The sequence below is a fragment of the Serinus canaria genome, chromosome 4 (genome assembly GCF_022539315.1).
Source record: "Serinus canaria isolate serCan28SL12 chromosome 4, serCan2020, whole genome shotgun sequence".
Lineage (NCBI taxonomy): Eukaryota > Metazoa > Chordata > Aves > Passeriformes > Fringillidae > Serinus > Serinus canaria.
In genome coordinates, this window is record NC_066317.1 from 70,338,655 (window position 1) to 70,366,250 (window position 27,596).

Sequence of the window (27,596 nt, forward strand, 5' to 3'; positions counted from 1 at the left end):
CCCAGGTGGATCCAACCTGGCCTTGGGCACCGCCAGGGATCCAGGGGCAGCCACAGCAAATCTGGGAATTCCATCCCAGCCCCTCCCCGCCTTCCCAGGGAGGAATTTTTGGATAGAAACCAGTTAAAATCCCCCAGATTTGGGCAAAACTTGGATTCTGCTCAGGGCGACGAGGGGAGCTGGAATCCAACGCTCATCCCGGGATTTTCTTGCCCTGGATCCCCCATAAACCTGGGTGTGCCAGCAGCCAGGTGTGCAAAGGGGATGTGGAATTTTATCCTTTGTGGGATTCAGGGATCGGGTTTTCCCCCGGGGATGCACAGAGCCAGAGGAGGCGTCAATGAAACAGTTAAATGCTGTATTTGTTTAATTGGAATTACACCGGGATAAATGTCCAACATGCTAACTTCTAACAGAACTGAACCTGTAAACCATGCAGTCCCTTCTCCAACCATTCCAGCTCTTCTTCCTCTTGGAATCAGTAGCTCTGCTAGCGAGTTTTAAGGAAAAAAAAAACCAACAAAACAAACCAACAACAAAATTCCCTTTAGAGTTAAACCTAATTTGCTAAATTTTCCCCTTATTGTGCAACGACTTGTGCAAAAAAAGCTGTTTTCACCACTTCCGTTCCCAAAATCAGGTCCTTCCACCCCAAAATCAACGGGAAAAAGCAACCCCGGCAGCCGACGGACAGGGATGGGATGGGATGGGATCCATGGGATGGGATCCATGGGATGGGATGGGATGGGATGGGATGGGATGGGATGGGATGGGATGGGATGGGATCCATGGGATGGGATGGGATGGGATGGGATGGGATCCATGGGATGGGATGGGATGGGATGGGATGGGATGGGATGGGATGGGATGGGATGGGATGGGATGGGATGGGATGGGATGGGATGGGATGGGATGGGAGTGTGGGGAGTTTTCCTGGCAAAACAGAATCTGAGGGATGAGCCAAGGCAGGGAGAAGCTTGGATAGGACAGGATTCCAGAGCTGCCCATGGAATTTTTGGGAAGCTGCAGGTGGGGATGGATCCCAGCTCTGGGAAAAGCTTCCCAAATCCAGCTCTGGGGGCAAGAAGGGCTGGAGCAGCAGCTTTGGGGTGAAGCCAGCCCCGCCCGAGCTCCCCCCCTCCACCCTGGAATTTTTGGGGTGAATCCCAGCCAATCCCAGCATGTTCGGGTCACTTCCCGCCGATCCACGGCATTCCCAGTGGACAGCAGAGCTGGGATCATCCTGGAGTCACTTGGGATGGGATTTATGGGATTTGTGTTCCCTTGGAGATGCCGGCAGTGGGATAAGCATGGAATTGTGCCAGGGGGGATAGGAGGGGTCTCCAGCCCTGAGGAGCTGTAGGAAAAACGGGACAGAGATCCCAAAAATCCTGCGGGATCCAGGGATGGGACACGAATCCAACCGGAGCGTGGGACGGTGTTTGGATGCTCCAGTCCCCTCCAAGGCCCCAAAAAGCACCAAACCCAACCCAGAACTACCGGGAAAAGCCCAGCGGAGGCAGGAGACACCCAAGGGTGAGGAATCTCTGCCTGGGACTTGGATTCCGGTTGGAATTTGATCCCAAAACTTCGGCCCGAGGGATGTGGCAGCAGCGATGCCCCCAGAGCAGCCCCAGCTGCGTCCCAGCCTCACTTCCAAGGAATTTGGGGCCGCCACGGCCCTTCCCACAGCTCCAAAATTCCAAAATTCCACCTTCCCCAATCCGGGAGAAAACAGCCCCAAACCAGCATCATCCCAACTCCTCCCGTCCCCATCCCAGCGGGAGCTGGGATTGGATCTGGAACTAAGTGCAAAAACCACTGGGAGGATCTGGCTTGAACTCCAGCCCCAGGAATACCCAAAAAATCCCAGGAAAACGCCTCCTTTCCCACCTCCCAGGCGCTGGTGGCTCAGGGAGAACATCCCATGGATGGGTTGGGCTGCAAATCCCCACTTTGGATACATCGTATGGGATAATTCCCAACTCCTGGAATGCCTGACAGCTCCTGAAGAAGGAAAGAAGCTCCTTGGAAAGACAAATTTGAATTTAAATATAATTTTTTCCCCACTGCTGCTGGAATGTATTTGCTGGAGCCGGGAAAAATTGCAGGATAATCCAATTTTCTTTTCTTAAAAAAGGGAATCCGCTAAGGAACGCTCCGTGGATGTGGAGCGAGGTGTGAGAGCAGCATTGTTTATCCTGGAAGCTGGAAATCTGGGATTTGGGTCCTGCCCCTGTTCCCCACCCCCCTGCTAAATTCCCTGCAGCCACTTTTCCCTCCTAAGCAATTCCATCCGTGTCGGAGGACACCCATCATTGGGAAGAGACGGAGAGGGGATTTGGGACGTCTTCCAGGGCTCTTTTTTTTGGGAGCAATCTGTTTAAAAGATTAATTTTGTTTGGAAGTGATGGAACATCTCTCGGAACAAAAAGTTAATTGGGACCAGAGTCCCAAAATCCCATTTTTCATCCCGGGCTCTGACTTGCGGTTCCGGCTCTTGACCTCCCGAGATCAGGAACTCCCAGAATCTCTCCCTTGGCCGGATTTGACTTTTCCAGCAGCAAATCCCGAGTGCCAGGAGCCGGTTTGGAGGATCCCAATCCTGGTTTTTCCCAAAAAACCCCTGAAGGAGCGAGGAAACCCATCCCAGGTTGCTGCTCCTGGAATTACAGCTCAGGGAGGCAGGAAGGGGACCCAGAGTGGATTTGGGAAGGATGGGAGCTGCCTGGAGCACCTGGAATGAGGCTGTGTTGGGGAATTTTTGTGGGAATACCTCGTGGAGTGCAATACAGGAGGGGAAGATGGAATTTCAGGATGGCAGCACAAAATCCCCTCCCTGTGTCCCGGGGTTTCTGCTCCCTCTCCATCCCACTCCCAGAATTCCCACCCCTTGTCCCTCTGGGTCGTTTCCAGAGGTGTCTCCAAAGCTGATCCCTTTCTGGCCACGCTGACTCCAACTTTCCTTCACCTGCTGCTTTTCCCGTCATTCCTCTTCCATATCCCTCCAGGAGGAGTCCACAGGGATCCCCCGATCCCTCTCCAAATCCAAGGAATTACAAATTTTCCCTCTCAGTAATGAAAGCAATCCCTTGGTCCCTGTAGCTGGAGATGGCTGGGACAGCCCGAGAGCTCCAGGGGGTCATTCCTGACCGTGTTCCCGTTTAATTCTGGGATCGAGCCAAAGGAACCTTCTCCAAATGAAAACCAACCCCAAAGTATTGCTGAGGAGCGAGGTGGGAAGGCAAAACCCTGGATTGGTGCATCCAGAGGGTTGGGAATGGGCACAGGAACAGCTCAGGGCTGCAACAACCCCCAGGGAGACTGGAATTCCCTTTGAGGGTTTGGGAACGCGGCTGGATAACGGGAGGAATTAGAGGCAAAAGGGTGACAAGATGAGAAGGGCCAAAATCCCCCTCTGGAAGTGGAATCCTGGGATTAAATCCTGTTGGTGGCCGCCTGGTTTGAGCAGAGGATTTTTGGGGACCTTCAGGACAGGGGGAATTTTATCCACAGGCACTTTGGAGCAGCGCTGCTCCAGGGGGAATCTCCCACCGCTCCAGGAGATTCCCCCTGGTCCAGCTCCAAAACTTCCCAGGGAAGTTTTCCCCATGGAGCCATCAGGAGGAGAGGGAGGATGGGACACCAGCATGGAAAAGAGAAGGAAAATCCTTCCCACTCTGGGAATCTGTCCTTCTTGGACACTGGGACATCCCAGAGTGCCTTCCTTCTATCCCTGTGGAGCACCCATCCCTTCCTGCTCCCCATCCGTGGGTGTGTCCAGGAGATTCCCACTGGTCCAGCTCCAGAACTTCCCAGGGAAGTTTTCCCCATGGAGCCATCAGGAGGAGAGGGAGGATGGGATACCAGCCTGGAAAAGAGAGGGGAAAATCCCTCCTGGACACCAGGAGATCCCAGTGTGCCTTCCCCTCATCCCTGTGAGGATCCATCCCTTCCCTTTCCCTATCCATGGGTGTGTCCAGCAGCATCCCAGCCCCACACCACTGCCACAGGACACATTCCCAGATTATCCTTCAGCTGTTTTTTCCCAAATCTGATCGAGGAGGCTGCTCCAAACCCTTCTCCATGATCCCACAGCCCCTGGCAGGTCCCAGAGTGGAGCTCAGGGATGGTGACGGACATGCGGGAAAGGGTCGCGATTCCAGGGATTTGCAGGTGAGCGTGGAAATCAGCCTGGGGAGAGGGAAAAGTGGAGGAAAAAACCCTGGGAAATCCCTTTTTCCTACCTAAATCCAAACCACAGGACACACTCAGGGTGACCCTCTTCCCTCTGCCCAGAGAGCCCACGGCTCTTCCCAGACTTCTCAGTTTTCCAAGGGAATAAATTAACAAAAGGAAGGCAGGATGATCCCTTCAATTTGGCTTTGACCAAAACAAAGAACAAACAACCCAGTCCGGGTGTGAACTTCTCCCAGGCTCCAAGAATTCCCATCACTTCCTAAACCCCTGAAAATAGGAGCTGATCCAGGAGACTCCTGCCACCACCTCTTTTCCCAGGATTGTTCCACCGGGAGCGTTTTGCCGTCGGGGGGAGGCTCCGCGGAGACTTTCCAGGCGAATAAAAAAATACAAATCTTCTCTCCCAACGAGATTCCCGAAGTCCAGGCTGCGGGAAGGAGATCCCGAGCTCCTCAGGAGTGGTGGCTGTTGATGAGGCCGCGCAGCTGCTTGGCCACGGTGTCGATCAACTTCTGCTTGTCCCGCTCGTTTTTCCGGAATTGGGCGAAAACGTTGTTTTTCCTGCTGGTGTCCCGCATCCTGCACGGAGCACAGACAGGTTAGGGAACAGGGATTGGGAATGTCCAGTGATCTGAGAGGAGGACACAAAATTTCCAGCCTCTACACCAATTTTTGGGGCATTTTTCATCACAATCCATGCCACTTTGGGGTCTCCCCAATTCCCGATCATGTTTCTGGAATTGGGCGAAAACGTTGTTTTCCTGCTGGTGTCCCGCATCCTGCACGGAGCACAGACAGGTTATGGAACAGGGATTGGGAATGTCCAGTGGTCTGAGAGGAGGACACAAAATTTCCAGCCTCTACACCAATTTTTGGGGCATTTTTCATCCTATTCAACGCCACTTTGGGGTCTACCCAATTCCCGCTCATTTTTCCAGAATTTTGGGAAAACACTGTTTTCCATGTGAGAGGAGCACATGGAATTCCAAGCCTCTACACCATTGGTTTTTTTTTAATTTTCAGGAGTTTTTGCTTTAAACCCCTCTAATCCAAACCAACGTCACTTTGGGGTCTCTCCCTAATTCCCAAATGCAGGAAATCCTAAATCCTGCATTCGGATCCCTCTTCCAAACAGGGATTTCTCCCTCCCCACATCACCTTCAGTGGCGGTGACGGAATTTGAGGAGGAAATATAAAAAATCAGCACAGAATCCACAGAATTAAGGCTTTTTACTTAAAACTTGCATGCACGAGATGCAGCTGTAGGGGAGGCTGGGAAGGTCTGGAGTTGTGAGTTTCAATTTTGTGAAATATTCCGAGGAAACACGGAATGTTTGGGTTGGAAGGGACCTTAAACCCCATCCATTTCCAAGCCCCTGCCGTGGGCAGGGGCACCGTCCACGACCCCGTTTTTCCCCGATGAATAAAAAAATATAAATTATATAAATGTATATAATTTATATTAAATATAACATGGAGTAATTCCCATTCCAGGGAGGAATCCAGCTGTGTGGAAGGAGCACGGTGTCTCCAGGAGGTCTCCATAAATCCAGAGCCCAGCAGAGCAGGAGGTGGGATGGGGGCAAAGCTGGGGGGGGGTTCATGCACTCCTGCATTCCCAGATCCATATTTTGGGGGGAACAGGCCTTGGGACACTTCCCAAGGGTGCTGGGAAGGGAAAAAAATCCCACCAGGATCAACCTTCCAGCAGCTCCTGAAAGCAAAACCTCCCAAAATCCAACCTGCTGGGGCTGGGCTCTTCCAAATCATCCCAATTTGTGAAAGATTTTCTGGGTAAATCAGATCTGGCAGAGACTGAGGGCTTTGGATGCATCCCATAATCCCAGTTTTTGGCAGTGGGAAGTGACAAGGACTTGGTGCTGATGATCCCTGGGAAGCTGGCACTGGATCGCCCTGAGGGTCTGGAGTCAACTGAGCACAGCCCCAACCTCTCCAGCCTTCTGGAACACAAACATCCAAGGTTTTCCAGGCTTCCATCTCCCAGAAAGAGCCACAGGGAATCTGAAATGTTCCCAAGAACACCAGGCTTGGAACTGCAATCCAGGATAACAGCTTTATCCCAAATGGGAATTTGCTGGGGTTACCAGAGACGGAGCTGCTCTCCCAACGGGAACAGGAGAGCCTGGAGCACTTCCAGTCACCAAAAACTGGGATTTGTTTGGTTTTCCCTGTTTCTCAGCTGCAGCAGGCTGGCAGCTGCTCCTCCAGGAGAACCTGGGAGCGATTGCTCCAGCGGGAAGTGCAGGTTGGAGTCGCCCAGGCCCTGCTATCATGGATTTGGGGATAATTATCCTCCCCCGGAGCTCCAAACAGCTCCAGGAGGTCTCCAAGCCCTTCCCCAGGGAGCTCTCCTGGGTTCCAGAGGGACATCAGAACTGCTGGAAGTTGATCTGTGCCTTTGGAAAGCTCTTCCCAGCCCTTCCACACCCCGGGAATTTGGAGCTTTTCCATCCTGGCACCTTTGGGGCCATCTCCCACCCCGTGGGACCTGCTCCGGTCCATGGAATGTTCTGGAAGCAGCACACATTCCATGTGAGAAAACCCTGGGGTGCGTTGGGATGACTGGGAAGGAGCTGGATGGATAAACCTTTGGATGGGGATGGAAAGGGATTGCAGCTGATCCCCAGACAAACCCACAGAGGTGGATCTGGAGTTTCCAGACACCACGTGAAGGTGCAAACACTGAGCTATTAGCTATTATTAATTAATTAATTAAGCTGCCTACAGGACACAGAATCCTGCAGATTTGGGATGGGCTGTGGAGATTCCCAGTTTTATTTCTCCAAGCAGAGCCTTGGGATAACTGGGATCACCATTAACAAACCCAGAGAGGTGGATCTGGAAAAGTCTGGGAGCATCTGGGAGCTGCCAGGGTCTCCAGGCACCACGTGAAGGTGCAAGTACTGAGCTATTAATAAATAATTAAGATATGGACATAAAATCCTGCAGGATTCAGGATGGGCTGTGCAGATCCATGGGGGTTTTTTTCCCTGAGATGAGCTCTGGGATACGTGGGAGCACCATTAACAAACCCACAAAGGTGGATCTAGTGAAGTCTGGGAGCTGTTGGAATTTCCAGACACCACGTGAAGGTGCAAGCACTGAGCTATTAACTGTAAATAATTAATTAAGATATGGACATAAAATCCTGCAGGATTTGGGTTGGGCTGTGCAGATCCATGGGGTTTTTTTCCCTGAGATGAGCTCTGGGATACGTGGGAGCACCATTAACAAAACCCACAGAGGTGGATCTAGTGAAGTCTGGGAGCTGCTGGAATTTCCACGTGAAGGTGCAAGCACTGAGACATTAAATATTATTAATTAATTAAGCTGCCTAGAGGACACAAAATCCTGCAGGATTCGGGACGGGTTGAGGAGATTCCCAGTTTTATTTCTCAGAGTAGAGCCTTGGGATAACTGGGAGCACCATTAACAAAACCCACAGAGGTGGATTTGATGAAGTCTGGGAGCTGCTGGAATTTCCAGACACCACGTGAAGGTGCAAGCACTGAGACATTAAATATTATTCATTAATTAAGCTGCCTACAGGACACAAAATCCTGCAGGATTCAGGATGGGCTGAGGAGATTCCCAGTTTTATTTCTCCGAGCAGAGCCTTGGGATAACTGGGAGCACCATTAACAAACCCAGAGAGGTGGATTTGGTGAAGTCTGGGAGCTGCTGGAATTTCCAGGCACCACGGGAAGGTGCAAGCACTGAGACATTAAATATTATTCATTAATTAAGCTGCCTAGAGGACACAAAATCCTGCAGGATTCAGGACGGGCCGTGCAGCTCCCCAGTTTTATTTCTCCTAGCAGAGCTTTGGGATAACCGCGGGTTTGGAAGCCGGTCCCAGGATTAGGAGTGAAAGGAAGGGAAAGGCGAGCTCGGCGCTGTCCCCACCCCTGTCAACAAACACCACCTCGGAGAGAGCCGAGCTTTGTCTCAATTAATCCGGGAGGGGAAGAAAGCAGCGGGGTAAAAGCTCCTCTTTTAGCTCTAATTAGTGCATTTGGGAGGATCGGGTTGCGCAGGGCCCCGCTCCAGAGGCACTTTGCATTTCCAGCGTTTCGGGCTCCATTGAGAGCGGACAATCGGGGCCCTGCCAGGTGAGGGTGAAAGCCCGAGCGAGCGCATACTTACACCCGGGATATCCTGGGAGAGACAGAGACACCGGGGTGATAAGGGACAGAGATAACCAGGAGAACAGGTTACAGGCTGAGCCGGCCCCGCTCAGAATTCCCCCCGGGATTCCCGGCGGGATGGGAGGCAGCGGGTGTGCCTGGAGTGAGGAGCCTCGGGAGAGCTCGTGGGGGATGGACAGAGACCCCTCCGAGGGGATCCCTGAGAGTGACCAAGGCCAGGGTGGGCACTGGGGCTTGGATCCGCCTGGGACAGGGGGAGGTGGCCCTGCCATGGATGGGAGTGGGAATGGGATGATCCTTAAGGTTCCTTCCAACCCAAGCCATTCCAGGATTCTGGAGCGCCTCTGCTCTGGGAGAGCTGGGAATGTTCCCCTGGAGAAGGGAAGGCTCCAGGCAGAGCTCAGAGCCCCTGGCAGGGCCTGGAGGGGCTCCAGGAGAGCTGGAGAGGGGCTGGGGACAAGGGACAGAGGGACAGGAGCCAGGGAATGGCTGCCACTGGGAAAGGGGAGATTGGGCTGGGATCTGGGCAAGGAATTGCTGGCTGGGAGGGTGGGCAGGGGCTGGGCTGGAATTCCCAGAGCAGCTGGGGCTGCCCCTGGATCCCTGGGAATGCCCAAGGCCAGGTTGGACACTGGGGCTTGGATCCACCTGGGACAGTGGGAGGTGTCCCTGCTCATGGATGGGGTGGGAACAGGATGATCCTTAAGGTTCCTTGTAACCCAAACCATTCCAGGATTTTATGACTCTATGAAATGAGCCAGGCTGGGCTTTGGTGACATTTTAACGCCACTGAGTGTGGAGCTGCTCTCCTGCTGTCCCACCGCCTTCCCAGCCTCTGCCACCATCCCAGCTCACTGCCTGCCTCAATTCCCCGGCTCTCCCAGATGCTGCATGGCCAAACTCCCAGATTTTGGGCGTCCCTTGATTTTATCAGTTTGCTGTTGGCTCTGAATAAACCTCTCATTTTCCCACCACAGACGCTGGGCCACCAATTCTCTGTGTGTCACAGAATTATCCCGGCTGGAAGAGCCCTCCCAGGTCACCAAATCCAACCACCCCCAGCATTTCCACACCCACGGCCCCCAGTAACCCAGGGGTGACACAAACCATGAAACACCAGTGTAAACACAACACCACGAGGTGTGAAAGTCCTTCAAAACCCCGTTTAGTCCCCGTTTCCCTCAGCGGTGCCCTCGGGGTGTCCTGAGCTGCTGTGACATCCGTCCTTCTCCTCTGGTGGAGAGGAGCTGGACCACGACGGCACAGAGGGAACCCCCGAGTTCACAAACACCCCAAGGTCGCTCACAGGATCAGAGATCCAGGGAATGATTCGGGTTGGACGGGATCTTTAAAGCCCATCCAGTGCCACCCCCTTGGGAGCCACCGTCCCAGGGTGCTCCAAGCCCCGTCCAACCTGGCCTTGGGCGCTTCCTGGGATGCAGCTGGGGTTGGATTAACCATGGAATCAGAGCATTTGGGGCAGTTTGAGGTGATCTGGGGTTTCTCCTTCTCCTCGAGGAGGAGGTGACGAGTTTAGGGTTGGGGCCACATTTCCAGAAGAACATTCAAGGCCCCAGGATCCCAGGAAGTGTCTAAGGCCAGGTTGGACAGGGCTTGGAAGAGCCTGGGATAGTGGGAGGCATCCTGCCCATGGAACTGGATGGGCTTTGAGGTCCCTTTCCCACCCAAACCATTCCATGATTCCACGAGGATCCCCTCCTGCCCTGTGCTCGTGCAGGACCCAGCGCTGCAGCGCCCGTGCCAGGAGCCGCTCGGAAAACGCTAAATTCCCACTTTTTGGCTCGTTCTCTGTCCCACCAGCTGGAAAACGACCTGGGAGGTCTGCCGGGAGCAGGAGCAGAGTGGATCCTTCCCAAGCCAGCTTGGAGCTGGACCAGCCGAGATCATCTGGGAGACCCACCACGGGCAGGGGTGACAGGCAAAGCAAATCCCGCTTTTCCCGAGGCCAATCCCGCAGCGTTCCCGGGACTGGCAGAGCCCCCCGGGAGCCACCCCGGAGCCCCGGGCGCTGTTCCCGGCACCGCTCCAGGGTTTGGGATGGAGCCGTGCGGAGCATGAGAACGACGGCCCTCAAAGGATGGACTGAGGGGGCCCCGGAGGCTCCTGCGGCCCCACGGAACCGGGATCGGGGCTCGCCGGGAACCCCGCGGGAGGGAGGCGGGAGAAACGGGAACGGGAGAGAGGGAGACGAGAGAGACATGGAAATAAAAGTGTAGAAATAGAAAAAAATAGGAACGGAAAGAAATGGAGATAAAAATCTAGAAATAGAAATAAATAGAAATATGGAAATATAGAAATATAGGAATATAACATATAGAAATATAGGACTATAGAAATACAGAAATACAGAAATATAGAAATAAATATAGAAATAAAGGAATATAGAAATATAGGACTATAGAAATACAGAAATATAGAAATATAGAAATATAGAAATATAGAAATAAAGGAATATAGAAATATAGGACTATAGAAATACAGAAATATAGAAATATAGAAATATAGAAATAAAGGAATATAAAAATATAGGAATATAGAAATATAGGAGTATAGAAATATAGAAATAAAGAAATATAGAAACGTAGAAATACAGAAATATAGAAATATAGAAATATAGAAATAAAGGAATATAGAAATATAGGAATATAGAAATACAGAAATATAGAAATACAGAAATATAGAAATATAGAAATAAAGGAATATAAAAATATAGGAATATAGAAATATAGGAGTATAGAATACAGAAATATAGAAATATGGAAATATGGAAACATAAAGATATAGAAATATAGGAATACAGAAATACAGAAATACAGAAATATAGGAATACAGGAATTTAGAAATATAGAAACATAAAATATAGAAATATAGGAATATAGAAATTTAGAAATATACATATATAGAAATATGGAAATATAGAAATGAGAAAATACAGAAATAGAGATAAAAATACAAAACCAGAAATAAATAGAAAATAAAATATAGAAATAAAATAGAAATAAAATATAGAAATAGAAATAAAATACAGAAATAGAAATGAAAATGGAAATAAATAGAACTGTAGAAATATAAAGAAATAAAAGTATAGAAATATAGAAATATAGAAATACAGAAATACAGAAAGAAAAATACAGAAATAGAAATAAATATGGAAATAAACAGAACTATAGAAATGTAGAAAAAATATAGAAATAGAAATAAATTTTAAAAGAAATATATAGAAATATAAATCTAGAACTATAGCAATATAGAAATAAATAGAAATAAAAATACAGAAATAGAAATAAATATAGAAATATAGAAATAAATATAAACAGAACTACATAAATAAAATTCAAAACATAGAAATAAAAATAGAAATGTAGAAATGAAAAGAAACAGAAATACAGAAATACAGAAATACAGAAAAAGAATGGAATAAAATAGAATATTCTCAGGTGGAAGGGAACCTCCAACTGCGTGGTCCAACCACTGCCCGACCACTTCATGACCAAAAGTTGTTCATGGCATTGCCCAAACACTGAAAAATTCGGGATAGCCACTCCAGCCTGCAGCCCAGCACATTTCAAAGGATTTTGGAGCCGGAGGTTCCTCTTTACAGTGAAATTTTCTGGAAGAACGAGGAAAACTCTGCTCAAGAGCCAATAAAAAGAGGGACCCGCAGCCAAGCCCTTGGATTTGGGTAATGTGGGATTCGGGTCAAGGGATAAAATGGGATTTTTCCATCTGAGCTCCCTCTGTCCACCCAGGGCCCAGATCTTTGCTCACAGGGGTGGGAAGAGCTGCTAAAGCACGATGGGGGTGGAAATCCTCCCGGGATTTGGGGGCCACACTCACTTTTCCAGCAGGATGAGGGCCGTGGTGGGGTTCACACGAAGGTACTTGCACGTGGGCTGTCCGTAGTCGGCCAGATACGTTGACCAATCCCACTGGATGAACAGATCCAGGAGCTGGAAAGGAAAAACAAACGGGGTTTGGAAAAGCTGGAAAAGGCAGCAGGTGTTTCCCTCAAAGGTGGCAGAGGTCCTGGGCAGGTGAGTTATCCGTTAAAAAATAAAATGAATGCAGGTTTTAATAATTTATTATTAGTCTGATAAGGTCTCGTCATTAACTTGATTGAACTTCATTGTTAATTTAGGAATATTTAACATTGATTGATGCAGGGCTGCATTAATTTAACCACTGAGCATTCCTTCTCTGTGATCCCTAATTTTGGGGATGTGAGGAGGATTTGAGGTCGGAGACACCTCGAGGGCGTGGGTGACAAACAACCCCAGTGCCCCGACGCTCTCAGCGACGGCAGGAGGAAACTTTCGGGGTCAAAGTCACCACAAACTTCTGTCCCCAAACAACCACGTCATTCCAACCATTCCCCATGGATTTCTCACCACCCCGGGCCCACCCCAGCACCCTCCAAGTGCTCTGGAAGTGTCTCCAAAGCCCAGAGGAGCTCGGGGGGTTATTCCGGGTGAGCGCAGCTCCCGGAGCTGGGAGTCCCAGGTGCTTTCCAGACTTTGGTAAGAGAAACCACCAGGCCTTGGCAGCGGGGGAGGGAGAAGGGATTAACTCGGCCATCCGTGACGGTCCCTGCTCCAGGCCGCCAAAATTCCCACCCGCAGCCCTTCCTGTCCACAAACGACCCCGCTCCTCCCAGCCAGGTGAGGGACGGGCAAAAGACAGCCCAGGTTGCCCAAAAGCCCTCTTGCCACACTGTTCCCATCCTTTTTTCCTTAAAAAGCCAGAAGCTGCCTTGCCCTCCTCACATGAGGATCTCCTCACCTCGGTGGGGACCTGGCGTCTCCAGCCACCCATGAGGGCATGAATTCGCTGTGCATCACGGAATTATTCCTGTGGAAGAGCCCTCCAAGGTCACCAAATCCAACCAAACCCAGCATTTCCACACCCATCCCTGACCCACAGCTCAGACATGTTCCCTAAGTGCCCAAATTCCCTAAATGCCCTCTTCCCACACTGCTCCTATCCTTATTTTCCTTAAAAAACCGGGAGCTGCCGCGCCCTCCTCACATGTGGATGTTCTCAACTCAGTGAGGACTTGGCTTCTCCACCCACCATGAAGGCACCATCCAGGTTCCCTAAATGCCCTCTTCCCATACTGCTCCTATCCTTACTTTCCTTAAAAAACCGGGAGCTGCCGTGCCCTCCTCACATGTGGATGTTCTCATCTCAGTGAGGACTTGGCTTCTCCACCCACCCATGAAGGCACCATCCAGGTTCCCTAAATGCCCTCTTCCCATACTGCTCCTATCCTTATTTTCCTTAAAAAACCGGGAGCTGCCACGCCCTGCTCACATAAAGATCTCCCCCCTTCAACAGAGACTTGGCTTCTCCACCCAATGCCCTCTTCCCACAGTCCAATGCCCTTTTCCCACACCATTCCCACCCTCGTTCTCCTTAAAAACCAGGCTCTCCCCTGCCCTCCCCACACGCGGATCTCCTCACCTCGACGAGGATCGCCTCCTCCACCCACCCGCAGCGGCACGGCCCGGCATTCCCGGGATGCCGCCTCCACCTCTGCCCCAGCCCCAGCAGGTTAATTAAGAGCTCCTGCCGTTCCCCCCTCCCAAAGATCCCGTCTTGGAGCGCCGCTGTGACCACTCTATTTGGGGACAGCCTGCCAAGCGCGTGGACGTCTTCATCGCCCGCTCGGCGCGTCCCGGTGCCCACCACCGGGGCCGGGAGAGGCCGGGCCCGTCCGGCGGCCAGCGGGGCCCATAGAGGCCTCATTGTCCCCGCGTCGCCATGGTGCTCCTGGAGGCCCCGGCGCTGTTTAACAACGCATCCTGCCCCGCCAAGAAGGGGATTTAGCTCCTCCGAGACCTCCAGATACAAAACAAAAATGTGCAACAAGATTCTTTTTGACTATGTAGGTCAGGGCAAGGAAAACAAGCTGTCGGGAACAATCCCCCGGGCTGGCGGGGGGGATGGATTAGCCGGGACCTAAGAGGGCTTTTCCAGCCCGGGTCCCGCTCGGCTTTGTCCGGCGGGGCCTTTGTGTTGAACTACAAACCCGAGCTGAACATCATTGGCAGGAGGTTTTTCCAAGGGGGTACCTTCGAGAGAGACAACCTTAAATATGATTTCACAGGCGCTTTTCAGGCCGAGCGCCGGGGCCAGATCGCTTCCGCGGGGCTTGGCGGCTGCTGGGAGGAGTCGCACGGCTGGAGAGGCTCAAAGGGAACCCCCACAACGCGCCAAAGACCTCTTGCTGGTGGCCCCCGGGAGGCTGAACGTGCCTCGGGCAAATCCCAAACAAAGCCTGAACAAGTTCCTTGCCATGGAAAGTGCGCGGCCGGCCGGAGCATCCAGGGGCCAGGTAGCCGTTGGTGGGGAGGGGGAATAAAGAGCCAGGAGGAAAGGGATGAAGGAAGAAAGGAAATTAAAAAAAGTGAGGATTAGGAAGTGGTTTGGAGGAGATGGAATTAAAACGTTGGGAGTTGTTCTGGCAGAGGCTTGGGAGCAATGCAGGAGCTCACAGGGACACGGAGCTGCTCCCAGGGCTGGAGCCCCTCTGCTCTGGAGCCAGGCTGGGAGAGCTGGGAATGTTCCCCTGGAGAAGGGAAGGCTCCAGGCAGAGCTCAGAGCCCCTGGCAGGGCCTGGAGGGGCTCCAGGAGAGCTGGAGAGGGACTGGGGACAAGGGATGGAGGGACAGGAGCCAGGGAATGGCTGCCACTGCCAGAGAAACTCCAGTGACCCAGAACCGTCGACAGCAGCCCCACACGAGCCCAGGTGTGCCCAGGTGGCCAAGGAGGCCAAGGGCACCTGGGCTGTGCCAGCTCTGGGGTGGCAGCAGGACCAGGGCAGTGCCTGTCCCCTGTGCTGGCACTGCTGAGGCCACAACCTCAAATCCTGGGGCAGTTTTGGGCCTCTCCCAACAAGAGAGACCCTGAGGGGCTGGAGCATGGCCAGGGCAGGGAACGGAGCTGGGAAAGGGCTGGAGAATCCCTGAAGGAGCTGGGAAGGGGCTGGAGAATCCCTGAGGGAGCTGGGCAGGGGCTGGAGAATCCCTGAGGGAGCTGGGCAGGGGCTGGAGAATCCCTGAGGGAGCTGGGCAGGGGCTGGAGAATCCCTGAGGGAGCTGGGAAGGGGCTGGAGAATCCCTGAGGGAGCTGGGCAGGGGCTGGAGAATCCCTGAGGGAGCTGGGCAGGGGCTGGAGAATCCCTGAGGGAGCTGGGCAGGGGCTGGAGAATCCCTGAGGAGCTGGGCAGGGGCTCAGCCTGGAGCAGAGGAGGCTCAGGGGGACCTTGTGGCTCTGCACAGCTCCTGCCAGGAGGGGACAGCCGGGGGGTCGGGCTCTGCTCCAGGGAACAGGGACAGGAGCAGAGGGAACGGCCCCAGGGGAGGGTCTGGGTGGGCATCCCAGGACATTCCTCATGGAAAGAGCTGTCCAACCTGATGGAGACCCTATCCCTGGAAGGATTTGAAGGATCCATTTGTGGACACGGGTCAGCATCGGCCTTGGCAGCGCTGAGGAAAGGCTGGACTCCATCTCCAAGCGCTTTTCCAGCCTCATCGATTCCGTGACTCCCAGCGCTCCCACCTCAGCCTGGACCTTCCCGGAGCTCTCGCAGAGCCAGACCACCCCCAGGTGGCTCCCGACAGTGACGGATGGGCTGTGTATTTTCCAACTCTTTGCCCACATCCATCTTTTTTGGCTCGGCAGGTCCGCGGACGGCCGGGGCCAGCACCTTTGGCCCCGGCTGCCGGCGCTGCCGGCCCGGCCGCGGGTCGCGCTCCGGAGGGGAGAGGTCCTGCAGGAGGAAGCCCGAAGGCTCAGGGAGAGCTGCCTCCAGACGATTTATCTGTCACATAAATGTGGTTTTATTGGTTTTACTGCTTCAACTTTTCACCTCTGCTGCTAAATCTGAACGGGCCGAGGGGAAAGGAAAAAAAGGGAAAAGGGAAAAAAAGAGCCGGCGGCGCGGGGCTGCCGCGGGTCTGCCGGGGGAGTTTCCAAATCAAATATGCAAATACCATTAATTCTTTAAACTGGAGTCTCCCTTTCAAGGCCATAAATCAAAGTCGACAGCGCATCCACTGGGGGGTGGGGGGGAAGGAAAAGGAGAGGAGGGAAAGGGAAAAAAGAGGAGGGAAAAATTAAGAGGAGCTTTCACCACGGCGATGTGGGAGTGGGATAAGATCGGGAAGCTGCGGATGTGCTCAGGGCTGGGGACCTGCAGCTTCCCGGGGCTCCAGGAACACCTTGAGCAGGAGCAGGGAGAGGTGCAGGTACAGCTTTATAAAAACGGAGAAGTGGAGGACGGTTTGAAAAAAATGCCAAAAAAAGATATTAAAAAGTACTAAAATTGGTTTTATACACATACACGAGCTTGTATTCAAACTGAAGTGTAGAATTCAAGAGAAGAAAATGTTGGAATGAAAGAATTAAACAAGGGAGCCAGTTCCCAGCCCTGTCCCAGGTTCCCCTAGGAAGAACTTTCCCCCCCCACCCCATTTCATGGAATCATGGAATCATTTAAACTGGAAAAGACCTTTCACATCATCAAATCCAACCACCAGTTCTACCTCAAAACCACTTCCTTTCCACCCCCCCTCGCAACGTCACCACCTCAAACTCTTCAAAAACGTCCTTTTCATACAAGCAGACAAATTTTCATGCCCCTCGCCTCAAGCAGAGGGTGAGGATGGCTGGAAGGTGCCTGCAGGAGGAGACCAGGCCGTGTTTGGGCTCCTCATCCCCCTCCGGATGGGAAGGAGAGCGGGGACAGTTTGTTCTGTCTGACGACAGCGTGGAATCTGGATGGAATCCTCCCGGCCAAGCCAGGAGCACTGGAATGCGAATCCAAACTGACTCCAAACACGGTTTGCAAGCCCTGCCAGAGCTCCTGGAACCAGATCTAAGCCACCACCGGCGTTCGCACGCTCGCACCCGTGTCACAGTCGTGGAATCATGGAATGGTTTGGGTGGGAAGGGACCTCAAAGCCCACCCAGATCCAACCCCACGGGCAGGGTCACCTCCCACTGCCCCAGGTGACTCCACCCCCAGTGTCCAACCTGGCCTTGGGCACTTCCAGGGATCCAGGGGCTGTGACTGCCCCACCTGGCCCAGCATCCCCCAGCAGGGAATTGTCCCAAAACCTCCGGACCTGCACAAAATTCCCATGGGAATGTGCCAGTTTTCCCAGGAAAAGGGGCAGGATTTGGTTACATAGGAGACATCCCCTCATCGTGGTTTTCCTGTCCTTTTGGGGTGGCTACAGGAGGAGGAGGAGGAGGAGGAGGAGGAGGAGGAGGAGGAGGAAGATCTCTCTTCACAAGGAACCCCACGGAGAAGATGAGGAGCAAAAGCTCCAAGGTGCCACAGGAAAGGTTTGACCTCCACACAAGAAAAAAATTCCTTGGAGTGAGACCCATTTTCCAGAGGGACAACTTGGCTGTGGATGTGATGGACACCCCACTGGTGGAGGTTTTTGGGATGGACAGGGAAAGGTTCCTTCCATCCATTCATTCCCCACAGCAGGTTGGACCCGATGAGCCCTCAGGGTCCCTCCTAACCAGGGTGGTTCTGTGATTCCATCCCAGAAAAAAACTTCCCTCTGGCCCACCACCAGATTTCCTCCCAGGGACAGGGAGGAGCACCAAGACGGGTTTGGTGGGATTGGATGGATTTGGATTCCACCATGATGGACGGGAGAGGACCTTCCTCTGCCAGCACCATCCCAGCAGATGAGATGGTGCCAGGGTTGATGGGAAACATTCCAAAAAGAACGAAACCTTTCCTTCAACAAAAGCCTAAATTAGGGAATTCAGTCCTTACTTCTGCAAGCACACACAGCTGGGTCCAGGTGGGGCAAGGTCTTCCTTCCAGTGGGAATTTTGGGGACACCCAGATCCCCACGGGAGTGACAGCGATGCCACTGGTTTTGGCCAGGTTTTGTGATGAGTTTTATGTCCCCAGGGCGTGGGAAAGCATGAACTCAGTCAGGTTTGGTGTTTTCCCAGCTGGAAGAAGCATTCCTGCCCTGAACCCTGCTGAGGGCCATGTCCATGAGCTGGGTCACGTCCCTGAGTGCCAGCTCTGGTTTTCCATGGAAGAAGGAGGAAATATTTTCAGATCCAAGGTGAGAACAGCTCTCAAAAGCTCCATTATCCCTCCTTGTCCTCACAACCGCAGTCTGATGTTCCTCTTCCCAGGGTTTTTGTACCTGGCATGAACAACCTCTGACCCAACACCTTCCACAAACCAGCTTTGATTTGTGCGAGCTCACACCTTCAACTCCTAAACCTCGGGAGGAATTTCCTCTAAAAAACTCCTTTCCCTGACCGAACACCGCAGCTCCTCAGGAAAGGTGACAACGAGAGGCCACCCCCGTGTCCCACCTGGAGGATGGGACAAGATGCCCCAGTGAGATCAGAAAACAGCGGTGACACCCAGTCCTGCTGGGGACTTCCATGAAAGACACAAAACTACGGAAAACCAGCGGCAATTCCCAGTTTGTCCACGTCCATAACCCATCCCACCACTGGCGGAGCAGCCCCTTCCACCATCCAGCAGGGAATTGTCACAGATTACAAAAAAACCCCAAGGAGCTTCCAGCAGCAGCAGCAGCCACGGACAAGCACAGTCCAAATAATTTATTTTGGGGAGGTTTCAATTACGCCTCGTGGGAAAGGAATACTGAAAGAGAAAGAAATATTCCGACCCCTGGGAAGACACGGGGTTTGGACAATAGCCTTCCCAAAAAGAAAAGGCACCGGGAATTGGAACATGATGTTTGGTGTTGAATTTGTGAAAGGCACGGAGGGGGAAATCGTGGTTTAAGTGAAAACAGGAGCGGGTTTGTCACTGGTTTCACTGGAAAGGAGGATTTGCTCTGGGAATTGGGTGTCCTTGGGGTGAGGGGTTGGAGAGCACCCGCAGGGAATTGGTGACGGACGAGGAAAGGGATCCACACACGGAGCACCTTAATTTAGGTGCTCCCCTAATCACCTGGATTTCTGGGAATTACTACAGATCCAAGAGTCCTGCTTGGACCTCTCTGTGAGACACAACCACCCCACGTGACTCCTCCAGGTCTCCTGGGATGTCCCACCCAGGGATCTCCTCCTGGAGAGAAGAGAACCAATTCCAAGCTCCTCACCTCACATTTAACTGGGTTGATCTTGCAAGTTAAAAGAAGCAATTTAATTTTTTTTTTTTCTCTGTCTATCTGCAAAAGTCAAACAATTCCTGGAAAAAAACCCCAACAAAGCAGGAGAGGAATGTGGGAGGATTTGTGGCAGCCAGGACAGTTTGTAACCAAGAGAGGTTTGAGACCAGAAAACCCCAAATCTGTCCAGTCTGGATTATTTTCAGCTTCACATTATTGCCTGTTTATAGGTCCTTGTATTCCTGATAGCCCAGATTTCCAGGGAAAGGGCTCCACAGAGCTTTTTGTGCACAGAGAGATCTCCTGGCTTTCCAGCTGCAAACATTCATCGTTTATTAGGAGGAAAACCTCTGGCTTTCCACCTCGGGCTTCCCACCTGCTTTGAAGCCGCTCTGGAATTACACGCGGTTGACTTTTCTCCTCTTCCCAAAGGAATTTCTTCCAAGGGTCTCGTTACAAACTTTGCAGGATTTTACCTCAGAAAGTTTGTGTTTCTGAGCACCAGGAGTGGCTGAGGGAGCTGGGGAAGGGGCTCAGCTTGGAGAGAAGAGGGATCAGGAGGGACCTTGTGACAACTCCCTGACAGGAAGGGACACCCAGGAGGGGTGGGATTTGAGATCTTATCGCAGGGAACAGGGACAGGAGGAGATGGAACGGCCTCAAGTTGTACTAGGCTGGATATTGGGAAGATTCCTTTCTGGAAAGGGCTGTCCAGTGGGGACGCTGAGGATCAGCACCACGTGTGACAGGGGTGACAGCCCTGGAAAGTCCCCCCAGGCTGCACCCAAGGCCTGGCTTTAGTCACCCGCTGGATCCTTGCCCGCAGGGAAAGCTCCGCTAAATTCTAGGGGAATCCCGAGTTTCTCTCACCCATGGTGAGGGAAACACAGCCCTTGGAAAATAAAAACACACAAGGCCTGAAAACGATTTGGTGCAAAACCCCTGGGATTCCAACGTTTCGGGATTGAGCCGTTCCCAGCGATAACAGCCGGACAGGGGGATTTTAGGAACGGCCACGGGAACAAAAGCAACGGAGCTGCTGGATTCAGTGGCCAATTTGCACTCCTAAAAATAACCCCTTGGACTCATCCCATTCTCCAGGCAGGTCCAGGAGTTTGCAGGGAAGGCTGGGCCCGGAGCTGGGTGGATTCCCACCCTCCAGACCCTCCGATGGCACACGGGGACAATACTGGGCGGGAGCCAGGAGGAATGAAAGAGCCGCGGAAGAGCGTTCCGCAGGGAATTCCACTATTGAATAACACTTGGCTTTTCCATTGAGCCACCACAAAGGGGGATTCATTCCCCAGGCAAAGATGGCTCCTGGAGCAGCATCAGGTTCTGGTGGAGCTGCACCCAGCAAGGATGGGGCTGGATAAACCCTCTGGGATCAGCATCCGACACCACAGGGGAGAAACTTGGGATGTGATGTTTGGAAAGCACTCAGGGCGCCAAAACCATTGATATATTAATACACCTTATCTTTTAATTATTTTATCCCAAATTAACGTAGTTATTTCTGATTTATTTCACGTTTTTTCTTTGTCCCATCTTGCCCAGTCTCATGAGCAGGAGTGCTTGGAGCACTGTGTTCCTCCTGATTTCAGGATGAGAAATCAGCACCGTGTACCAACGTTTTATAAAGGGGAAGGAATACACCATCCTTTGTGCACGTGTTTTCTTTGGAACACACTTTTGGAATAACCTGAAAAAAACTCTGCAAGTGTGGGATATACATAGATATCTATCTATACATATATATATATAAATATATATATATATATCTCCTTGTGTAAATACACACGTGTAAATATTCCTCAGAGGTTGTTTTGAAGGTGTTTTGGGGAGGAGAAGGTGGATTTTGGAAAAGCTCCGTGCTCAGGTATCCCATTAATACAGAATTCCTTTTCCACTGCTGCATTCCAGGTGTTCACGGCCTTCTGGGTTTCCCTGCCTGACCCACATGTCCAAAGCAGTGGCTCCAGAGAAAACATTAGGGAATAATGTGGAGAATTCCAATATTTCAGCAGCAGAGGATCCTTTACTCAGGGAAGAGTGACCATGAGCACAGAAAAAGCACAAAACCCCTAAAAACAGGAAAGGGGATTTTTGGAGGGGAGAAATCAGGAGTTGTCCAAATAAACCTACAGGAAACATCTCCAGCTTTGTACACTTGGGAAAAAATCATCCCAAAAAGGGGAAAAAAAATCACTTTAATGCCGCTTTTCCAGGAGGGAGCATTCCCAACTGATTGGGAGAGCTTTGGGGCTGGGAGGGGTCAGTGCTGCCCGCCAGCAGCAGCCCAGGCACCTGCAGGGAGCAGGTGGCACCGAGCCACCCTTTGGGACAGACAGAGCCCAGCGAGTGCCACCAGCACCGGGCTGGGACACGCAGACCCCCAGCCAGGGCATTTTCCCCTTGAGGGATCCCACCAGCAGCTGGGAGCAGGGATGGGACCAAAATCCTGAGGGTTCCTCCTTTCCCTGGTGTCAAAACCCCGATTTGTGAGATTTGTGCTGTTTGAACCAAACCTCTCCTGATATCCCCCAAAAACCACCGGCACCGCCTCCCTGAGCCCCGCGGGGCCAAGCACTCCACGCTTCTCTTCCCTGCGGCCGCTCAGCTGATGCCAAATCCTCTGAGGAGCTGCAGTTTTTTCTTGTGTTTACATGTTAAAAAAGGGGCTAAAAAAAAAAAAAAAAAAAAAAAAAAGAAAAAAAAAAGGAGGTGACCTCTTGCTCACCCCAGGCAGGCTGTGAGGAGCCGCCGCTGCCTTCACCTCCGGCTGAACTTCCAGATTATCTCAGCCAAGATTCACCTTGCACTGAACTTGTACCCGGAGCACGGCACAGTCACGGAGCCCTGATTAAACACTGCAGCACCACGGGGCCATAAATTTATACATTTAATGAGGATTAGCGGCGCTTCCTCCCGCCCTCCTCGGGCTGGGGACCGGTGGAAGGGCTCACCAGCACGGGCTGGACGTGGAAAAGCTGGGAATAACCAGGAGATGAAGCAGCTCCTGTGCTGTTCCCTGTGTGTGGGAACACATGGCAAATCCAGCGGGAATGACCCATGGAGAGCTTGCACCGCTTCCCACCCAAAAAAACAACCAGGAAAAAGCAGGAATGCTGTGGGACACGGCGCTCCAGGAGCCCGTGGGTCCCTTGGCCCAGCAGGAAACCATCCGCAGGCCGTGGCCTCCTAAACTCTGGCTGCCCTCTTCCCACCGAGCGCCGCATCCCAGCGCCGTCCTCCCGTCTCTTTTCCAGGACGGACGCGTGACGGGAGGCAGCGGCTGCTGCTGCTGCCTCCTCCTCCTCCTCCTCCTCCTCCTCCTGCTGCTCCTGCTCCTGTCCCAGCTGCCACGGAGGGAACAGGGAACGGGAGAGCTCCGCGCTCGCCGACGCCGGCCGGGGTCACTCGGCCGCGCCAGGGGAGAACGTCTGGGCGGCGAAATGGATCCGCTCAAGTTCAAGTGCTTGGAATGCCTCCCTATTTTTTTTTTTTTCCTCTCTCTCTCTTTTTTTTTTTTTTTTTTTTTTTTTTTGTCGAAGAAACTAAACTAATACATCCCTGCTTTTCCTGATAACTTCCTCCTTTCCCTCGGAGGTTTTGTTTAGCAGATCCATTGTTCTCAGCCAGCCTTGCCCTGGGGTCCAATTTGAGAGCGTTCTCATTTTTCCCCCCTATGTAACCGATGCTTATTTCTTTAAGCTCCACTGTAAACACAAAGCACACGGCAGAGCCCCGGCCCGGCTTTGCAGGAGGCAGCCTCAGCCCTGGAACTGCTTCTCTGCGGGGTTTTTTTTTATTGGAAACAAAAGGATTGGGTCTCCTTGCTCCAAGGAGTCAAACACCTGCGGGATGCGGGAACCCGCGGGTGGTCCGGCGGCTCCGTGACCCTTTTCTGCTTCCAGAAATCTGGCTTTGCTAATTAAAGACTTCTTGATTGTTCGTTAGGGCTAGGGGTTGAGGCTGGGATAGGGAGGTGGCCTGAAGGTCCTTGGGGTGCTGGGGGTGAAGGAGGAGCCACCAGAGCATCCCCTGGGAGGGGTGGCACAGGGGGACAGATATAAACTGACATAGAAGATAAATCCTTGGAAGAGATGAGAGCATCTTGGATGGTCCCAGGGACACACCAGGAGATGGGGATTTGGGAAGGGTGGGTGACAAGGCCACCACTGCCCCTGTCCCCAAGTACCACAGCCACAGGGCTCTGAAATCCCTCAGGGATGGGCACTCCAAACCTCCCTGGGCACTGCCAGTGCCTGAGCCCCCTTTCCATGTAGGAATATTCCCTATGCCCATCCTGAAGCCCCTCTGAGGCCGTTCCCTCTGCTCCTGTCCCTGTTCCCTGGAGCACAGCCCGACCCCCCGGCTGTCCCCTCCTGGCAGGAGCTGTGCAGAGCCACAAGGTCCCCCTGAGCCTCCTCTGCTCCAGGCTGAGCCCCTGCCCAGCTCCCTCAGGGATTCTCCAGCCCCTTCCCAGCTCCCTCAGGGATTCTCCAGCCCCTTCCCAGCTCCCTCAGGGATTCTCCAGCCCCTGCCCAGCTCCTCAGGGATTCTCCAGCCCCTGCCCAGCTCCCTCAGGGATTCTCCAGCCCCTGCCCAGCTCCCTCAGGGATTCTCCAGCCCCTGCCCAGCTCCTGGAAAAGGTTTCTTGAAGTGGAAATGTCCCCAGGCCAGGCTTGGAGCAGGCTGGGATAGGGAAGGTGAGGAATGGGGTGGAACCTGGTTCTTTAAGGTCCTTTCCCACCCAAGCCATTCTACAATTCTGTAGTAAAAGAGGAGGATTTAACATTCCCACTCACTCCAGGTCTGCCTGGGAGCATGGCCAGCCTCCTTCCCCCTCCACAAACCTCCTCCTGCAGAGAAAGCCCCGAGTTTATCTGAACCTGTTCCCTTTTTGGTGGATCCATCTCGGGGACTTGGAATTTGCAGGGAACAAAAGCGCGGAGCCAGAAACTCCAGCGGAGAACGTGCCACGCTTTTGGCAACCCGGAAAAACTCCTGGATGACCCAAGCCTGGCTCCTAATTAATTACAAGCCCCAAATCCTGCAGGACACACATTCCTGGGATTAAAATGATGCTGAGCAGGAGCTGAGGCAGGATTTGATCCCGTGGCTGCATCCGCCAGACGGCCCCGGGCACGGGGAGCCCCGGCAGGATTTATGGATATTTGTTGGAGATAAAAGCAACCCAAGAACCTCTGGGAAACAACAGCCAAGGCTTTTTCCTTGGAGTGTCACAGTAACCCCTGGATGGCCCCGTGCTCATTGTCACAGCCCTGGAAAGGTACAAACAAAGGGAACTTTGGGTGCCAAGAGCTGGAGCAGCAGGGAGAGGAGCGGCCCCGCAGAATTCCCTGCCAGGGCAGAAATCCCGGGAAGAGAGGGTTTAGGATGTGCTCCAGGAGCTGCCACCCCATCCCAACGTGATTCCCAGGGGGAAGAGGAGAGTGGAGTCCTGGGATTGGGGGATTCGACACCAGGGCGGCGATGGGGGAAGAACCAAAAGTCCCTTTTGGGGTTAAAAATGCACTTAAAGGGTTTGAATGGGGCTGGAAAGGGAGGGTTTGGGGTGGGAGAGGCTGCCAAAAAATGGGATTGGATCCCAAAATTGCTGTGGTGGGTATGGAAAGGTTCCACAGGTGTTCCCTAAATCTGACGCTGCTCCCGCCCCGAAGATCAGCAGCGTCTCCAAGGAAGGTGTTCTCCAGAATTTTGGGGAATTGGAAAGGGGAGAAAACTGCTCTGGGGAGGTTGGAGTAAATGTGGAATGGGGGAAAAGGGGGAAAAATGAAAGTGAAGGAAAAGTGGGAAAAGAAAGGAAAAAAGAAAGTAAAAAGAAAGTAAAAAGAAAGAAGGGAAAAGAAAGAAAAAGTAAAAAAGAAGGGAAAAGAAAGAAAGAAAAGTAAAGAGAAAGAAGAGAAAAGAAAGAAAAAGGAAGGTAAAAGGTAGAAGAAAAGCAAGGAGGAAAAGGAAGAAGGAGAAAAAGAAGGAAAAACAAAAATGAAAAATTAAAACCAAAAAAAAAAGAAGAAAGTGACAAGAGAATGAAGGACAGAGAAATGAAGGGGGGAAAAGAAGGAAAGAGGGGAAGAGGAAGGGGGGGGAAGGGAAAATAAATAAAAAATTAAGAAAGGAAAAGAAAAAAAAAGACAGGAAATAAAAATAATAGTAATGAAAAAGCCTTAATATTTGGGCTGGAATCAGGGATCTGCCACCTGGATTTGGGCATCAAGTCAGGGATCTGCCACTGGGATTTGGGCACCAAATCAGGGATCTCCCACTGGGATTTGGGAACTGGAATCAGGGATCTGCCACTGGGATTTGGGCACTGGAATCAGGGATCTGCCACTGGGATTTGGGCACTGGAATCAGGGATCTGCCACTGGGATTTGGGCACCAAATCAGGGATCTGCCACTGGGATTTGGGCACTGGAATCAGGGATCTGCCACCGGAATTTGGGCACCAAATCAGGGATCTCCCACCGGGATTTGGGAACTGGAATCAGGGATCTGCCACCTGGATTTGGGCACCAAATCAGGGATCTCCCACCTGGATTTGGGCACCAAATCAGGGATCTGCCACTGGGATTTGGGCACTGGAATCAGGGATCTGCCACTGGGATTTGGGCACTGGAATCAGGGATCTGCCACCGGGATTTGGGAACTGGAATCAGGGATCTGCCACTGGGATTTGGGCACTGGAATCAGGGATCTGCCACTGGAATTTGGGCACCAAATCAGGGATCTCCCACTGGGATTTGGGCACCAAATCAGGGATCTGCCACTGGGATTTGGGCACCAAATCAGGGATCTGCCACTGGGATTTGGGCACTGGAATCAGGGATCTGCCACTGGGATTTGGGCACCAATCAGGGATCTCCCACCTGGGATTTGGGCACCAAATCAGGGATCTCCCACTGGGATTTGGGCACCAGAATCAGGGATCTCCCACTGGGATTTGGGCACCAAATCAGGGATCTGCCACTGGGATTTGGGCACCAAATCAGGGATCTGCCACTGGGATTTGGGCACTGGAATCAGGGATCTGCCACCTGGAATTTGGGCACCAAATCAGGGATCTCCCACTGGGATTTGGGCACCAAATCAGGGATCTGCCACTGGGATTTGGGCACCAAACTCCCGGTTCCAGGTCTGACAGAGCCACCAATTCCCACCTCCTTCATCCACGGACAAAACACCCAAACCCCCCAAAGCCCCTCCATGGTTTGTCCAGCTCACGTGACCTCGATGAATTCAGCCTAAACTAAGCCCAGCTCAACTTTAAGCCCAGCCTAAGCAGCCTGGCCAGGCCAAACCCCCTGTTCAGGGCATTTTCCACCCAAACTGAGCCCTGTGTGTTTCCACCATGGTCCCCTTGCCTCGTTCCCCTCTTCCCAGCGCATCTTCCTGGCAGGAAGGAGCAGCGGCCGGGCCAAGCCGTCTGCTGGCCCTTCCCTGAGCTCCAACAGCGGTGTTGGAGACAAATAAATTTGTCTTTATTTACCCCAAAATGTGTTTATTTTCTCCTTCCCTTTTAATTTCATTATTGCTTGATAGGAACATAAAGCAGAAGCCCCGACCGATGCCAGAGGCTCCCAACCCAAGGGTTCCTTGGAAACTTCCTTGGGGTTGTCGGAACATTTCTGAGGGGTTATGAACTCCTTAAACAAACAGCTGAGGTCATTGTTAGTCACAAAAAAGACAAAAAAGAAAAGGAAAAAAAAAAAAAAAAAGAATTAATTTCAGGAAATAAAAAAAAAGCAGGATTAAAGTTACAGCCAGGAGCTGCTCCCAGAGAAAGGAGCTGGGATGGGGGACGGCAAAATCCGCAGTAAAGCCGCCAAGGAATCGCCAGCCTGGCACTGGTTTTCCAGGGGTTTTCCAGCTGCCATTCCAAGCCACCCTCTCTGTGTCTTTAAGGTGTCAAATCCTCATCAAATCCTTCTCCCGGCACGCAGAAATCCCAACCCCAATTCCAAGGGTCACTGTCCAGGGAAGAGGAACTTTTGGGAGTGATTCTGGTGGGTTTTCAGCCTCTGGATGGGTGTCACAGGAATGGAAT

The 27,596-nt window shown here is 52.2% G+C and overlaps 1 protein-coding gene across 1 annotated transcript in view; it reads right to left on the bottom strand.

Annotated features, from left to right (window-relative positions):
- Positions 1–341: 341 nt before the first annotated feature.
- Positions 342–27,596, bottom strand: part of EXOC6B (exocyst complex component 6B) — a 307,067-nt gene continuing 279,812 nt past the window's right edge. Inside the window, exons 21-22 of the mRNA XM_050973380.1 lie at positions 12,228–12,340; positions 342–4,779 (exon numbers count right to left, since the gene is read on the bottom strand). Of these exons, the coding sequence (XP_050829337.1) occupies positions 4,653–4,779; positions 12,228–12,340 (240 nt within the window). The 3' untranslated portion in view covers positions 342–4,652. The remainder of the gene's footprint in view (positions 4,780–12,227; positions 12,341–27,596) is intronic.